This window comes from Strongylocentrotus purpuratus, unplaced genomic scaffold (genome assembly GCF_000002235.5).
Source record: "Strongylocentrotus purpuratus isolate Spur 01 unplaced genomic scaffold, Spur_5.0 spur5_scaffold_6, whole genome shotgun sequence".
NCBI lineage: Eukaryota > Metazoa > Echinodermata > Echinoidea > Camarodonta > Strongylocentrotidae > Strongylocentrotus > Strongylocentrotus purpuratus.
Window position 1 is genome coordinate 61,454,801 of NW_022145612.1, and position 16,952 is coordinate 61,471,752.

General features: G+C 38.2%; 1 protein-coding gene across 2 annotated transcripts in view; it reads left to right on the top strand.

The window, feature by feature from the left end:
• The window catches only part of LOC115919137, a 66,516-nt gene that overhangs the window by 6,543 nt on the left and 43,021 nt on the right, over positions 1-16,952 (top strand). For both annotated transcript variants that reach the window (XM_030972026.1, XM_030972027.1), the window contains exons 6-21: positions 6-222; positions 670-804; positions 1,976-2,102; positions 3,541-3,685; positions 4,718-4,834; positions 5,557-5,829; positions 6,425-6,578; positions 7,346-7,492; positions 7,958-8,075; positions 8,751-8,901; positions 9,799-9,927; positions 10,206-10,451; positions 10,932-11,091; positions 11,595-11,722; positions 13,128-13,400; positions 14,698-14,823. In XM_030972026.1, the coding sequence (XP_030827886.1) occupies positions 6-222; positions 670-804; positions 1,976-2,102; positions 3,541-3,685; positions 4,718-4,834; positions 5,557-5,829; positions 6,425-6,578; positions 7,346-7,492; positions 7,958-8,075; positions 8,751-8,901; positions 9,799-9,927; positions 10,206-10,451; positions 10,932-11,091; positions 11,595-11,722; positions 13,128-13,400; positions 14,698-14,823 (2,646 nt within the window). The remainder of the gene's footprint in view (positions 1-5; positions 223-669; positions 805-1,975; positions 2,103-3,540; positions 3,686-4,717; positions 4,835-5,556; positions 5,830-6,424; positions 6,579-7,345; positions 7,493-7,957; positions 8,076-8,750; positions 8,902-9,798; positions 9,928-10,205; positions 10,452-10,931; positions 11,092-11,594; positions 11,723-13,127; positions 13,401-14,697; positions 14,824-16,952) is intronic.

Genomic DNA, 16,952 nt, shown 5'->3' on the forward strand with positions numbered 1-16,952 from the left:
TTCAGGGTCAATGGGAAGTAACCGATCGGCGAAAATCTACTACGGTTTTACATCATCCAGCGTTCTCGGAGTCGCCGTTGATTGGCTGACGGGCAACGTGTATTGGACAGATGCAGCGTATGATTGGATAATAATGCATGACGCAAACGGGACGCGTAACGTACTGATTATTGACGAGGGCCTGGATATTCCTACAGGCATAGCCATTCATCCATCCAGGGGGTAAGATAATTTATTTTCAGTTTCTTTTCGAAAGTAGATCTGGGAATTTCAGTCGAGAGGAAATGTTTGGAAATTCCGGAAGTTCATGATCCGGTGGATGCGTGGCGTAGATAGTAGTTAATATTTTTCCAAAGAGGATTGGTGGTGCTGGTGGTGGTAAGTGGTAGCAGGGGGGAGGGGGGGGGGTTGTTCCTATTTGTGATCTAATCTCTCGTCCATATAGATATTTTCAGAGGATGATATCAAGCAACTAAACTTGATGTTACAAATCCTAAACCTGCAGGTTCAAGACCTGGCGGAGTACCTGTATTTTTCTAAGCTACTTATGATTTTTCCCTCATTTATTGAATAATAGTTACCTGTTAACGGAGGCTTTCACGAAGATTACATTACAAAAGTAAACCAACTAAAATTCTTAGTTTTCGAGCACACGTTTTTTCCCATCAGATACCTATTCTGGACTGACTCAGGATCCAGGCCAAAGGTAGAGAGGAGTAATCTTGCAGGAGGAGGTCGTCTTCAGCTGGTTTCCACAAACATCGTTCGTCCCTCTGGAATAACAGTTGATTATGAAACTGACTTGTAAGTATAACAAACTGAAGTACACGAATAACTAGTCAGACAGGAGTAAATCTCCATGGATAGAGGGCTGGAGCGCATTGGGAGCTCAAGCCCGTCAAAAAATTGCTCAAGTCTTCTCTCACTGATTGAGTTGTTCCATTTTGATAAGTAGAGTAAACATCTTTGTGACACAATACAGTACAAGATTAACTCAACGGCAGTAAATGATGAAAAAAAAATACAAACTGGAAAGTAATTACCGTGAAAAGAAAAAGTCAATAAAGTTTTCTACCTAATGATACGTTTACACTATGTTCCTGGCGGCTGCGGCATTCCGTTTGCCCCAAACGTAGAGCGCCGTTTTCAGTCTTGTTAGGTCTTGCCAAGTTTTCCAGTACGTTCCCTGCCGGCCCGTCACGTTCTCACGGGGTCCCTCACGATTCTCACGTTGTGATCAAGGTCTCACACGTTTTTCACATTCTGTCAAGGCTTTCTACAGATGAAACGTGGACGCAGGGCAACTTTGAAGCCCGTTTGTGCCCACTGTATAAAAAAAAGGCCTCCCATGCATTGGCAATCATTGTATCCTGAGACCAGCGCGTAAGACCGTAGTAGAACGCAAAGCGCCTTAGTGCGCCGATCCCGTAAAACTTCCTACTACGGATCACCTCCAATATTTGTTACGGTCTATTACGTACTGACACGTTTTGTTGCGTTCACCCCGTTTTACTACGGCCTACTAGGCTTCTTATCCGCGCCATGACTGCCGTGACAAATTTTATGACAGTTTAAAAATCTGGCCCGGCATCTACGGCATTCACGGCCTGTCACGTTTGTCCATTCCGTCCCCCGCGTTGTCTCACGTCCATCCCGTTTAGTCCACGCGGTGCCCTGAAACGTGATTTCCATGGCCGCCGGGAACACGTAGCATAGCTTCAGTATTCTAATTATACATTAACTATACTGCACTCTTAGACTTTTAATTTCCAATTTTGAGTAAGGCCAGGGAATTCCACCCTAAAATCGTAATATTTATGCATTTTTTGGAGTTATTATCATAAATTGACAGTCTAGTGTAGGGCTACTTGATCTTAGATATGCTGAGTGGTAGTAATGAGGAAAAATAGCCACCGGGACTACGTCAGGCTTCACTGAGTGTAATCTAAATCATTGGACTCTTTGATGACCTCAGAGTGTATTGGGTGGATTCCGATCCATCCTACAACCACATGGAAGTCTGCAATCTTGAAGGGGCAAATCGCAGGACACTGATGGACTCTCCAACCAATCTAGGCCTTTTCGACTTGACCATCTCCGGGGTAAGTGCGAGTATAAATTAACATTACTCATCGACGAGATGCCAAACAAATTATTACATCTTTCGTTTGGATACCCAAATTGCCAAAGAATATTTATCAAATACAAATACAGTCCTACGAATACCAATTTAGATATAACGTCATAAGTTCCGTCACAACCAGATTGGACATGTGAAGATTTCCTGAAGTCATCTTTTATGAATGAATGGCACATCAGTCTATTCTAGTTTGTTGAGCAGAAACATTTGAAAATCATAAAACTAGTCTCTTCTTGAACCTGCTCAATCCGTTTAGAAACACGGTAGTGAATTATTATATGCGTCATTTGATGTTGAGTGTTAAATTTTAGATCGAATTTATTCTTATTCAACCTATGTGTTAATGTTGCGGATTGTTTTGACATAACGAAATCAACTAAATAGCAAATAAAGATGGGCATTTGCGGACAACTTGACAAGTAAAAGTTTTTAGTGATTTAAATACAGTGCGTCCCAGAAAAAACGAAACCGAGAATTATCGACGTTTTATCATAACTTAATCAAAAGTGTAATTGATAAATGACGCATATTTGGAAAGCTTAGATCCTCCTCTTTCATTTGATGCAACTCATAATGATGCATATTTCACGCATGAGTAATTAAAATAAATTTGAAGAGAGGAAACCAAAAAGTCATTTGGCGGACGATTTCTGAATTTCAAAGAGAAAATCACATTTCTAGAAAGTTGAGTTTCTGCCCTTTCATATGACACCTCAATCAGGAAAAATGAGCAAGAAATGACAAAGTTCTGTTTGTTTAAAATAGTGCTTGCATTTCCATAATTTTATAAAACGAATTCGTTTTCACTGGCTGCCTGCCGTAGCAAGAAAGGGAATTAACAAAAAAATTAACTCTGCTTCGTTGACAATCAGTCGTAGACGAAAGGCGTCATGCATAGCTGATTGTCACCGAAATGGAGTTAAGTCTTTTGTCAATTCTGCTTCTTGCTACGGCAGGCACCCAGTGAAAACGCACTGTATTTCATGTTTTTGACTAAATTAACATCCAATGCGTCAATGTACTTCGATGTGTTGTGGTATGATGGTTCATTACCTGACTCTCATTCAAAGGATTGAGGGTTCGAATCCTAGTCCGGCACTAAGGTCTTTTGGCAAACGCTAATCCACATTTGCCATTTACCATACTGGTATAAATGGGTGCCTGGCAATTGCTGAGTTAATAATAATTGAAGGACCAGAAGGAACTGCAGTATTAATACTGATGTGGCCACCTCGGGTAAATATTTGGCATGCTCAAAGACTCTAGCAGGGCTTTATCACCGCTCAGATATTAGAAGTAGTCGTTAACCCATGGAAACAAAAATAGATTGGATTTGCATTTGTAGATCGGCGTGTCTTTGTCAGTGTTGATATCGAGGCATTTGTTTCTCCTCTTTAAAGAACTACATCTACACAACGGCAAAAGAGGCCCAGAAACTGATAGTGCTAGTGAAAGACAGTGGTCAAGAACTATTCAATCTTGGCCTCCAATATACTCCATACAGCATCGTGACCTATGCACCGGATGTACAACCTCAGGGATATTGTAAGTCTTTAAAAAATAATCTATTGAAAGAACATTAGATCCTGGCGCCATCTTATCAAGACATGTTACGTGTCGTCTGAATCAATCGCAACCTGACGTAAAGATCAATTTAAATCGTCAGTCTGACCGTAAGAGAGAGATAATGATATTTTTTGTACGATTGACTGCAGGACTTGAAGGGCAAGTTCACTCCAAAAATAACTTACTTAAAGTATATAAAGAACAATCAGACCAATCAAAAAAAAGTTTGACCAAAATCGGATAACTAATAAAAATTTATAATAATATAAAAATATTCCGTGTTTATATAGCGCTCAATACATCGATCCAACGATGTGTCTAAGCGCTTTACAGATATATTATTACCCCGGTCATCGGATTCAGGCTTACCTGAATTTTTGAAAATATATGTTAAACTATGAGGGGACTTTACGATCTTTATGATTAGTCTGGATCAATCGCAACTCTTTACAATTAGGAACCTAAAATCAAGTCTTATTTCACCATTTAAAGATAAAGGTGAGTTCTGGTCATCCGATTGCATTGTGAAAGAAAAGGTGTGGAATGGATCAGAAAAAGTTGATCATGTAGCATGTCAGTATTGGTGTGTACTGCAAAGTTCTGGAGTCATCAAAATCATAATAAATTTGGCCCGGTCTTGGTAAAGTAACAAACACTGTACACAGAAATATGAATATGGGACTACACAAATGATGTCGAGGCTACTAACCTTGATTTCCTAATCTTTATATGGTCATTACTTAGCCAGTATACATTTTCTACCAAAGATTGTTAGGCAAATGACATTTATTTGTAATCTTGAACATGCAGTGAAAGTTTGATTCTGTAAATTACCTTTATAAAGGATCAATTAGAATTACTTACGGATCATGTCGAAAGAAGACAGGTCTGTGAAGATTGATTTTAGTTACTGATGTCATCATTATGATATTCTTTGATTCTAGAATAACGAGCATATATATATATTATAATTTTCTTGTCTCTAAAATTACAAATTTGTTATGCTTATAGCACCGTGTAGCAGTAACCCTTGTAGCTTCCTTTGTGTCGGGGGAGGACCCAGCGGTTACTCCTGTCTCTGTGGAAACGGTTTCCTCCTAAAGGAAGATGGTCGTACATGCGAAAAGGGTAAGCCTTCAAGCGCAAGCTCTCTGTTGTGGATTGATTTGTGTGTTTCTCAGTAAGAAGATGTGTGATACATGTAGTTAGATATATTATTGAAAACAAGAAACATATCACATACAGCAGGCTTGCGGTTGCACCACGTGTGAGAGAGAGATAGTCAGCCTGTTCAAAACGTCGAGCCACTCCCGCCACATATCCTCTACAACCGGCGCTATAGTTCTCCTTAGAACTATAAGCTAAGAAACGGATAACCAACAGTCCTTTTCAAGACTACACCAACAGTCCTTTTCAGGACTACACACACTCAAGAAAGAAAAATTATCGAAAGTCCTTTTCAGGACTTCCCAATCCTCTCTCTCTCTCTCTCTCTCTCTCTCATGGTGCAACCACAAGCCCACTGTATATCTACATCACCATGCAAGCCGATACATATAAGCAGCATCTAAGAAACATATCGGTTTTAATGCAATAAACAGTCCGAAAATACATTATTTACATCGTTTTCATTTGAATTTAGGCAACAAGTTTTCAATCCTTTTATATGTTTTGTCCATTTTTGTTGCTCTTCTACGCTTGCCAAGCCTTTATTGTACTATGTTGTTACTATTGTGTAATGGTTTTCTCCCTTAATCTTTTGCATGTCAATGATTTATAATGTGTATATATTGGCCCCAGATCACACTTATGACACCTAAGCGTATTTCATCTTTTCTTCTTAATTCCAGCGGGTACGATAGACCCACCGCAGTACTTCGTTGCCTCGCGCTCCAAGCTTTGTCGATATCCCATCAACTTTCCTGACATTGCTTTCCCCATTGTCTCAAACTTTAATGTATCCTGCTTCTTAGAGGGGCGGAGCCATGCCGTAGCTATCGCCGTCGATTTGGAAGACGGAATCGTGTTCTTCAGTGACTTAGGAATAAAGGGAATAGGAATGGCCACCCTCAGAGATGGTGCACCGGTGAAGATTATCACGGGTGGGGTACGGGCTGTACAAGGTATAGGACTGTAATCTATCTCATAATGGCAAGCCTACTATCATTGTTATCATCAGCACTTTCATCTTAATCGTCATCATTTGATCGCCATCATCATCATGATCATCATTATCGTTATTATCATCCTTATCGTTATCACTACCATCATCATTATCATCATCATCATCACTTTCATCATCATCATTATCCTCATCATCACGAGCATCATTACCACCATCATAATCACCATCACCACCAACATCATCACATATCATCGAACGATAGAAAATAATATTTATGTTCTAATTCCCATGTCATTGTAGGCTCATAAGATTATAATTTCGAATCTTAAACCACAACATACAGACGCTTTATTGAATTCTATTTTGGTGAAGAACAAAGATAGTTGGCTATGAGGTTTTATTCGACGACCAGCAGAATTCTTAACGTTTCCCCCTAAATCAGTGTATGCTTAGTATGTTATCTATATGGACTTTTATAAATCGTGTACATGACTATTCAGTATAAAAAAAATGGGCGCCATTTTTCTCAAAATCAACATGATCCAGGGCAGTCCTTAGATTGGCACGTTTGCTTTCATTACATTTTCCTTCAGGTTTAGCCGTAGACTGGATGACGAAACACTTGTATTGGACGGACCATGCCAGGGGTACCATTGAGGTGTCCAAGTACGACGGATCTTACCGAACAACACTCATCAAGGACAATGTCATCAAGCCTAGGAGCATTGCCATCGATCCAGAGAGAAAGTAGGTTATTTTTATAATTCACGGCGTTTTACTTAACACTTGTTGTCAGTAAATTAGAAACGTGTATTTAGAGTGACAACAATCTTTCCTTTGGGGAAAGGCGTGCTTGAAATGTTAATATTCATGCTGATGTTCTTCACAGAAAATAGTGTTTGCATGCCTTAAGTGTTATATAATTTGGAGACTATGGTATTAAATCAAATGGAGTCTATATAATATCAAATAAAAAATGAGTTCATGTAACATCTCATTTGACGATGTTGACATTAACATTTCTCGTCAAACCAGGGAAAGCGATACGAGGTTTGGTGGATCTGATCATTACACTTGATACTTTATACACCATTAATAATGGATAATAGCGAATAGCATTTGCTGGAAAAGATATTTTTACATAAGCCAAGGGCTGGCTAAAATACAATTTAACCTAGGTAGTGAAATGTCTTTAGGCAGGTATTCACAAAGAGCACGCTAACTTTATTCTAGGTGTGCACCCCGACGAAAGTGAACGGAGTGCCAAGCGTCAACATTTTAATCAAGTAGAAATTACCATAATTCTGTGACGAAATGAACACAATGATGTCATCATGAATTACTAGATTAATTTCATGTATTCAGATTGTAAACAAATAACTGTAATTCATATAAAAGAAAAATAGTGACATCTGAAGCTCTTTACATCAGTAGCCTAGATAGACCGGGTTAAACCAGGGAGGTGAGCTCGCCCTTTGTGAGTACAAGCCCTTTTGTTTATGTCGTTGCAACAGGTACATCTTCTGGACTGAATTTGGCCCACCTACCCAGATCGAGCGTGCTTCGCTGGATGGAACTGAACGTGTCGTCATAATGACGGCGCCACATGGTCTGCCATTCTTTGTCCCCACTGGGCTAGCTATCGACACAGAAGAACAAAGGTATAATCAGGAGAAAAAAATTATGAAAATATCGAGCGTTTTACTCAAAAATTTATTTCGTAAAACAAAATATGTGTCGTTTTTACAGATGTTCATTCCATAACAGATATCTATCTATTTATCATTCTTTTATACATATTCACTGAGTGACAAAGAAATCTTCAATTTCATTCAAATTATCAATTTTAATAAAACATGTTTACTAATTACAAACAAAAGCCATTACTTTTCTTTAAGAATTAGTTTACCTTTGTCTATATTCATTAATCCAAGTCTGAACGCAGTAACTGATAACTTTTTAAACCGCTATAGAAGTAATAGACCTTCAGACTTGACCTGAAATTATCCTTTTAATCTAGTCATCTACCATTCAATAATTGGTTTAGTCATGTGATATCTCCTGAGATATAAATAGAAAATGACTGCTGATCTAATATCACATCTTCTCCAACTTGTGTGTACTAGGTTGTACTACGCAGATCTTTCAACTCGTACTATCAATAAAGTCGATTATTTCGGGAACAATAAGAGACAGCTACTGAGGAAAAATGGTGCCATCTTCTTCGATGTTGCTCTCTACAAGGTAGAAAATGCATTTGCCACAGATTTCTGTTTTCTCTAGTTATCACACTTAAAAAATGTAGACCTACATGTGTAGTTCGATATGGTTCGTCCGAAGACCGTAGTTTATGATAAGAGCATACTTTGAAATGCAATCGTCGCTGTCGTTGTCAGATATGAAATAAGGTCACGGGAAACAACTGATTTAGGCTTGTTATACGCTTTCGTATATCAGTACATGCAGTTGTAGACTTTATCATGGATTTCAACATCTAGTAAGCACACGCCATAACCTCTTCGTGTATATAATGAAAGGACAGTCCAACCTTTAACATAAGTTCATTTCTATGAAACAAGAACATTTAGGACTAAAAGAATGGTTTGAAGTATTAAAGTCGGACCGATTATGAAAAAGTTATGAGTGTTTGAAATGTGAGAGCTCAATCTATGCGACTCTCAAATTAACAATTTGGTATTTGAAATGTGACAGATGCAGGGACAACTCTCCCGTTTCCCGTTTACTAACTACTTTCTGTTTTTGGGGCATTACGAAAAATATATTATAGATAGCATATTAGTATAGGCCCTCTAAAACGAAAGACCCTTTTGAGTGATGCGTTTAAACAAGAAACCCGAGGGGAGGGTGGATCACCTATGAATCGCATATTTCATGACGGTATTACCGGTTTTCTTCTAGGACTACATTCTATGGACGGAGCTTGGAGGAAACAATGGTATCTACGCAAGCAACCGCCACACTGGAGAGATAGAACTAGTGTATCATAACCGAGGAGAGCAGGTGTATGGCATTACAACTTACGCGGACACCCGTCAGAAGATCATGCATCGTAAGGCAGCTCAACAAGTCTTATACCTAAAGGCCCGGTCACACAGAGGGGACGCATGGGGAACGCACGGCCAGCGCATTGGAAATTTGCAATTTTGGCCAGTGCGTTGTCGTGCGCCCAACTTTTGTCGAAGCTACAGCGAGTTGAAACCAAATGCATAGCGTATTGCTAGCGCGCTGAGCGCATACAGGGCGCATACAGTGCGCATACAGACCGTACATAGAGCGCACATGATAACAACTTCCACGAATGCACAGCGTGTTGCTAGCGCGCTGGACGAATGGTCCACGCACGCACCGCGTTCTCAACAGAGGTGGTCACACATATACAACGCACGGCCCGCGCATTGGAAATCGGAAAAGGCCGTGTGCCTAACTTTTGTCATGATTTTGGAAAAGCTAGCGAGCTGACACAAAATGCACAGCGTGTTGCTAGCGCGCTGTGCGTATACAGGGCGTGTACTCCGCGTATGTCCGGCGCTGGTCTAGCGCGCTCCGCTCATGTCTGGCGTGCCTTTGGCGTGTACATTCATGCGTCGAGCTCAGCGCACACTTTTGAGCATGCTCACAAAATCCCGACGCACACAGCGAATGACGACGAATGCACATCGTGGGTCCAGCGCGCTCGACGAACGAGTAACGAATGATGACGCACGCCTAGCGAACGACAACCCACTGGCCAAAATTGCAAATTTCCAATGCGCTGGCCGTGCGTCCCCCATGCGTCCCCTCTGTGTGACCGGGCCTTTACCGACCAAATATAAGAATTGTATAATATACTACATAGCATATAATACATTCTAGGCCTACGTTCAATTTCAGAAAATGATAAAACACCTGACATTTCGTGTAATATATGGCGTCTCATTTAGTCCTCATTATTTTATCTTCTTCTAAGATCCATGTCGTTACCAGAACGGAGGATGTGATCAGCTGTGTCTCAGCTCATCTTCTAGTCGACGAGGATTCGTGTGTGTTTGCACTCTCGGGTTCTACTTGGCTGACGATGGAAAATCTTGTGTGTCAGGTAATATTGTCCAACATTTCTTTGCATATATGTTAGCATTATGCAGAATTGCTTTTAGGTTGGTCATAAAATATAAACATCATATACCCAATAATAATTTGCTCTTCCTTTGTACTCCCATCCCCGAAATATGTATCTGATTGCACCAGCTATATGATCTACACAGTACACAGCTGTGATGTTTTACAGCCTACGTTTAAACATCTCCATAAAACATGTTACATTATATATATATATACTACTGTCATAATGATTTGTATATGTCGTTGTATTTATAGACCTTGTCCGAGACAACTTCTTTCTGGTCACGGACACCTATCGACGAGCCATCTTTCAGGTCGATATGCAATCCACCACCTTCGAACCCAAAGCCTTGTTCCTTCCAAGCATTCAGAACCCTATAGCGGTGAGCTTTGATCCCATCGACAGGAAGGTCTACTGGACTGACGTGACTTCCAAGACACTCAGCCGTGCCTCGTTGGACGGCAACGACTACCAGGTCATTGCTAGGGATGGTATTGAAGGTAAGTTCGTTTTTTTTCCTATATCACAATCTCGCAGTGGATTAGCCCTAGATAGGCCTTGCATCTGTATTAACCCCTTCATATTTACATGTAATTTCATAGATAGTATGTACCGCTATTCATTCCAGGTTTAAGTTTTTTCCGTAAAATGTTGACGTCTTTTGTCATGATTATTTGTAGGTACATATTTTACCCGTTTTTCCATTAGATTGAAAACTTAAATGGAACTAAAAAGATGAATTTAATTTAAATTGAATATAGCATATTTACATGTATATCAATTTAACAGATCCGTGGTGTGAAACCCACTTGATATTTATGTATAATGACAAAAGAGTAATACAAATCAACGGGGTAATGTCATTTTTTGTCCGGTTGTTGTCGGTCTCGTTCTTATGACTGCGGTGTAACATAAAAAAAGTGATAAAATCATATAGTTGAAAACACAAAATGCTCTCTTTATCCATTTATTTCTCTCAGTTCCCGATGGCATTGCCGTAGACTCCATTTCCAGGCTTGTGTACTGGACAGACTATGGCACCCATGGCATCTCTGTATCTCACCTGGACGGATCAAACAGGAAGATGCTGATTCGAGGCTTAGAAAAGCCTAGAGCCCTTGTGTTGCATCCCGTGGAAGGGTAATAAACCTTATCCTGGGTGTTTAGAGACTGAATAATAATATTTCATAATACTCTGATGCTAATTATTTAAGATATTTGGTATTACTTGCATAATTTATTGAATATTTATGCTGCACAAAACGTACGACCAACCGGTACAGGGCTCTGAAAATCAGACTATTACTTATATGATTGCAATCACTTAAGTCGATTCGACAAGTAATGGTCGTTATTTTCCACCAAAAAGCCATTTTCAAGCCCTTTCGTTTTGAGAAAAGTTCTAAATTAGTATTGTCTTTCAAATGCCGTTGGAATTTAATCTTCTCATTTTGGGGCCTGCAAATGAGACACAGTGGAGATTGGTGGTATACTGCCTTCAACCTATTAAAGTTCGACCACATGATATACGCTAGAAAAGCATGTGCTATAATTTCCTCTTGGAACTTGGAAGTGTTATCCATATGTATCTTTCATGTCGATTTTCGATAGTCAATAGAATCATTGTTTCATCTAATAACCAGGACAATGTTTTGGACAGACTGGGGTGACAATGCCGTCATTGAACGAGCTTTCATGGACGGAACAGAGCGATCAATAATTGTGTCTGGATCACTGGTATGGCCAAACGGACTCACGATCGACTATGATGGTAAGTACACCTTCAAATTAACAATGACGAATGCTATCCTTTAAATTTAAAGAACGCTCTCAAAACTAAAATGTTAAATATAGCCATTTTAAAGGACCAAGGATTAACCCTTTCTCTCTCTTCCAAATGATAGATTAACACTTTGAACATTTGTTTTGTTTTGAAAGTTATTTTTTTGTTCATTCAATGCACAAGAAATAATAGCAGAATTATAATGTATATATAATTTGTCATAATATTAGAATATATTGGAGTTATATTACCCTAATATAAATGAAAAATATAATAAAAAATCGCAACTTTCCATTTTTACATCTCAAACTATTACAAATGCATAACAAAGTATATATACGTTTAGCTAATAATTGTCACAGAAACATAACATAATTATATACAGTTGTAAGTAATTACTAATTTATATTGTGCTCTGAATGAATACTATGTCCAAGAAAGAGCCTCGTGCACACGCACACACGAACACACACACACACACACATGCTCACACACTCAGACACACATACAATCTTACCTATCCCCCCATACCCAAAGCTTCCCAAACTTCACAAATCCCCCTCCCTTCCCGAACACAGCCACATCCACACAACCGTTGGAAATCCATGCTGGGTCCCAAACAATACAGTTTGAATTTAGCAAATTAAAATTGTTAATTTTACATTTTTAGAAGGTGGTCACTCCGCGGTCCTTTTAAATGGTGATTTAAAATTTTAGTTGATAGAGTGAATCGCTACTTCGTCACGACTCGCGAACTTTGCAATGGAATCCATGAATAAAAAAAAAATGTAATTCCCATTTCATGTCTATAAAACAAAAGTATCTTAGCTCTCAATTAATAAAATAAACTGTAATGCATCATCCTCTTTTAATAAATTTATTTCAATTGTGTAAATTACGTTAATTAATGTTACTCGTCATTATGTAAATTGTAATGCAAGGGTATAACACTGTTGTCTTTCATATTAGCTTTGCACTTGATACTCTTCTGAAACTAAATTTCGAACAATCGTATCTAGAACGTAATAACAATAAACACACAACCTCTGAAGTGCTCTTTTTCAAAGAATCTGAAAAAACTACGTATCAGCAATGCCCTTTAACTTTTTGAGACATCCATAATACATTTGTTAAAGTGGTGACGGAAGAATAATGTATTGCCATGATTTGTTTGAGAAAAGATGAGTTACGAACTTCCCCTCGTTCCTGTAACATCACTTTGTAGCTACATTCCACGAGACGATAGCCCACGAGACTGACATAGTAGTGGTATTGTGGACCTTCTGACAGCTTTCATAAAGATTCACTACCACGAACATGTCGGTCTCGTACGCTGTCGGTCTACTATATGTCCCAACATGATTTTCTCTTGAATGAACTGCCTCTTTGTCAGGTAATCGGCTATACTGGTGCGACGCTGGTCTTGAGCGACTGGAGACGGCTGATTTTAACGGTCGTGACCGCCGTCTTCTCTTTACGTTTGGACGTAACGTCCATGCCTATGACGTGGCTGTACGTGGTCAGTTTCTATACTGGACAGACTGGACAATGCAGAGTGTCCTCAAGATGGATAAAGACACTGGTAGCGGTATCGCGACAGTAGGACCCAATGATTACCTCAGACCAAATGGAATATACATGGTGTCCGACGATACTCTGCCATCAGGTATAACTACTCTCATTTTTTGTCCTTCCATTATTTACTTAAAGTAGATCTGTCTATTAAATCCTGCTTCACCTAATAGACAAGACAAGATTGGGAATGATGAACATGATGGAGCTCCTTATAACGTGCTCAGATAGAGAAACAGCAAGATCATAATTGAATACAAATGTTTAAGCAAATGACAAGTATCGAATCAAGTGCCAAACAAGACATGCTAAATAGCACTCTATTAAGGTTTATGATTAAAGGTATTACAAAGTTTTGGTATGGGGTCATGAATTTGGTTCAAATTAACAATTTCGGAAGCATATGCGTTCCTAAAATATTTATTGATCGTTGTCGCGGTTGAAATCGAGTCTAAAGTTGTGAAATTATAATTAATAAACTCTTTATGTTGTATAGCTCCCTCTCAAGGTCAAGATATCAATTTAGCTATGAAACAATGTTTCTTGACTAAAATCGACCGATTAGCTATTCCCGTTTGGAAATTATGTATCATAACTACATATTCTGAGATTTTCATGGTCGCAGCTACCATTGTACGGCCAAAGGCGCTATTTGAAATTTATAAAAATTTACCGGGAGCACCGGTAAATTTTTATATTCAATTTTTCTCGAAAACAGAAGAGTTTTAGGGGCTAATTTTTTTAGTGATTACAATACATCTACAGGGGCATCCAAATATAAAAAATTGTAAAGATTCACTATCCACCCATTTTTCAAAATTTCCCAAAACTTTGTATTACCTTTAAGAAAATGAAAAGAAATTTCCGTTCTCTCTTTGTTTCTAGCACTTAAGCTTTAAACCCTTCTTAAGACTTAAAACATATTTTGAGCCTTGACATTTATTTAACTAAATATACGATAATTTTTTTTTAACGAAATTGACTTCTTCAAATAGATCTTTGAAAATTTAAAAATTCGCACCAATCAGATTGTTTGTAGGGGTTATCATGCATGCGCGCGCAGCTCAAAGTTAATCGTATTGGACTTATTAAAAATGAAATACATTAGTCTTGAATATTAAGTATTTTTAGGGGTTTTACAATCTTAAGTTTTAAGGACTTAAAATAAGTATTATAAATCAAGAAGGTATTAGAACTGCAATCCGAGCTCGCTGTTATTCGTTTTAGTGAGAGTGACAAATTAAAGTTTCAATTTATTTGTTAAAGATGACGATAAATTGCACTGGTTGTCCGAAAAACAGTGGCGGAGCGTTTCAGACCTTTCCACAGCCACCATGCAAAGTGTACTGTGTATAGAGGATACAAATGTTTTTTCTTCATCTCCATTCCAGGTGACAACCAGTGCTCAATTGACAACGGAGGGTGCACAGGACTTTGCCTTCCAGTCGGCTTTGATCGTAACTGCACATGCGCAGATGGATTCCAATTTGATGAGGAAGGAACAACTTGTGTCCCAGGTAATTAGTAATGGTTCAAGAGGGCGCTTGAGGGGATGAATCCCCCTATTTTCTTCATTATAATTGAACCTGGGGAGGCACATGTGGAAAATTAATGCCAGAAACCACAAGGCTCTTAATCCCCTTCCCCCCCAAAAATGCCCTTGCCGAAAATGCAAAGATCCTGCTTCAATTTGGAATTTGCGAAATATATCTATCGGAGTGAATCCGCGTAGAATATACTTTTCGTTCGTTTTTTTAATGCTCTTGAAATTGATTACTTCCGTATTGCTCTTTTCTTTGTATTTTTTCTTGAATATTGAATATAGAATTTATATTATGTAATTGCCACTACCCATCTATGTCGAGCAAATGGTAAGTTAAAGGCACAGTGTCCTACTTGTAGCTACTTGCTCCCTCTATATAGAAAACTTCCCCAATTTGTGCCTGTTGGTCCCCCATGATCCTCTTTTTCTTATGTTAAATGAGAGCTGAGTTAATGAGATAGCCACCTGTCACAGTGACCTCGCTGGCTCGCTGTGTGGTCTAATCCCTTCTGGCTGAAGTAGTAAAGCCTCCCTTTAAGCTACGGTCACAAAGGTTCTTTCGAACAATGCATTCGTACGAATCTCCCTGTTCGTACGAATTTTAGAGTTCGTAGAGATTCGTAGATGGGGCATAGATTCTTTTTACGTCGTTCGTACGAACGCAGTTTAATTCGCAAGAACAACTTAAGACCTCCTTGAGAAACGAAGTGGTTTTCGGTTATACAATGGCCCTAGAGTTCGTACGTTTTCCGTAAGAATGCCTTGAGTTCTTCTGACCTCAGACTTTCGGCCATCTTAAGACTTTTGTTATCGCAAGATGGTCGTACGTGAAACTCGCGGTATTCTCAAGTCACTCGTACGAAGATTTTCGATATTTGTGTATATGTTGTCGGGTTGCATAACCTTTCTTCGTAAGGTGGCCGTTCGAACGTCGTAAGAACTTCGTAAGCACCACGAAAGATCTTCGAACATTTCGTAGGGTCGAGAAACAATTCTAGAAGCCTCAAATTCTTACGAGTACCTTACGAGTTCCTTACGAACGCCTTACGAACACCAGGAGTCGTTCGTACGAAAGTCATACGAATCTCCGTTCGTAAGGCGTTCTTACGAACGCTGTAATAGCTCTCTATGTTGTTGTTGTTGTGTTTTGAGTTATTGGCGATTAGTCAGTGATTTGACTATTGTCGCCAAATTACTTTACGGCACGTGTTATATCTCTTAATTTTGGATTTTTTTAAAAATACATTTATTTCGTTTTATATTTATCTATCTTTTAAGATAGTATCGTAAAATAATATCGTAAGCAAAACATTCATGGGCTTTGTTAGTGTTTCTTAACAGTACGTGCAGATTATTTGTTATATCACATACACACCATACATAAATATGTATATAAGATAGCACCTACACAAGCTTCTATATTCAGTAATCTTATCATACCTTTTATCATTGTTGTTACTTTTTCTTATTTTATTTTCTTAATACATTATGTTATTATATTTTTAATGTACTGAGTGTAATTTAACATATTTATAATATCGTATTATGTTTTACTGTTCTTATTTTATTTTCTTATTACATTATGATTGTTATTATATTTTTAATGTACTGAGTGTAATTTAGCATATTATAATATTGTATAATGTTTTACTATTCTTATTTTATTTTCTTATTACATTATGTTATTATATTTTTAATGTACTGAGTGTAATTTAACATATTTATAATATTGTATTATGTTTTACTGTTCTTTTTTTATTTTCTTATTACATTATGTTATTATATTTTTAATGTACTGAGTGTAATTTAGCATATTTATAATATTGTATTATATTTTACTGTTCATCAAGGGAGGTATTACTTCCTGATAGGGAACCGTTTCGTTCTGAGAAAGAACCGTACAATAGCTTTTTGTATACTGGACTCACTCTTTTTTAAGTATTCCATAATTTTTTCAGGTTGGGATTCGTTAATTTCTGTTAGAAACATAGCCCTTTCTATAATATAGTTAGGGCAATGTACTAAAAAATGTTTTACAGTCTCTATTTCACTGGGGCATCTATTACAGAAACCAGTAGCATGAATTCCCAATCTGAGGAGATC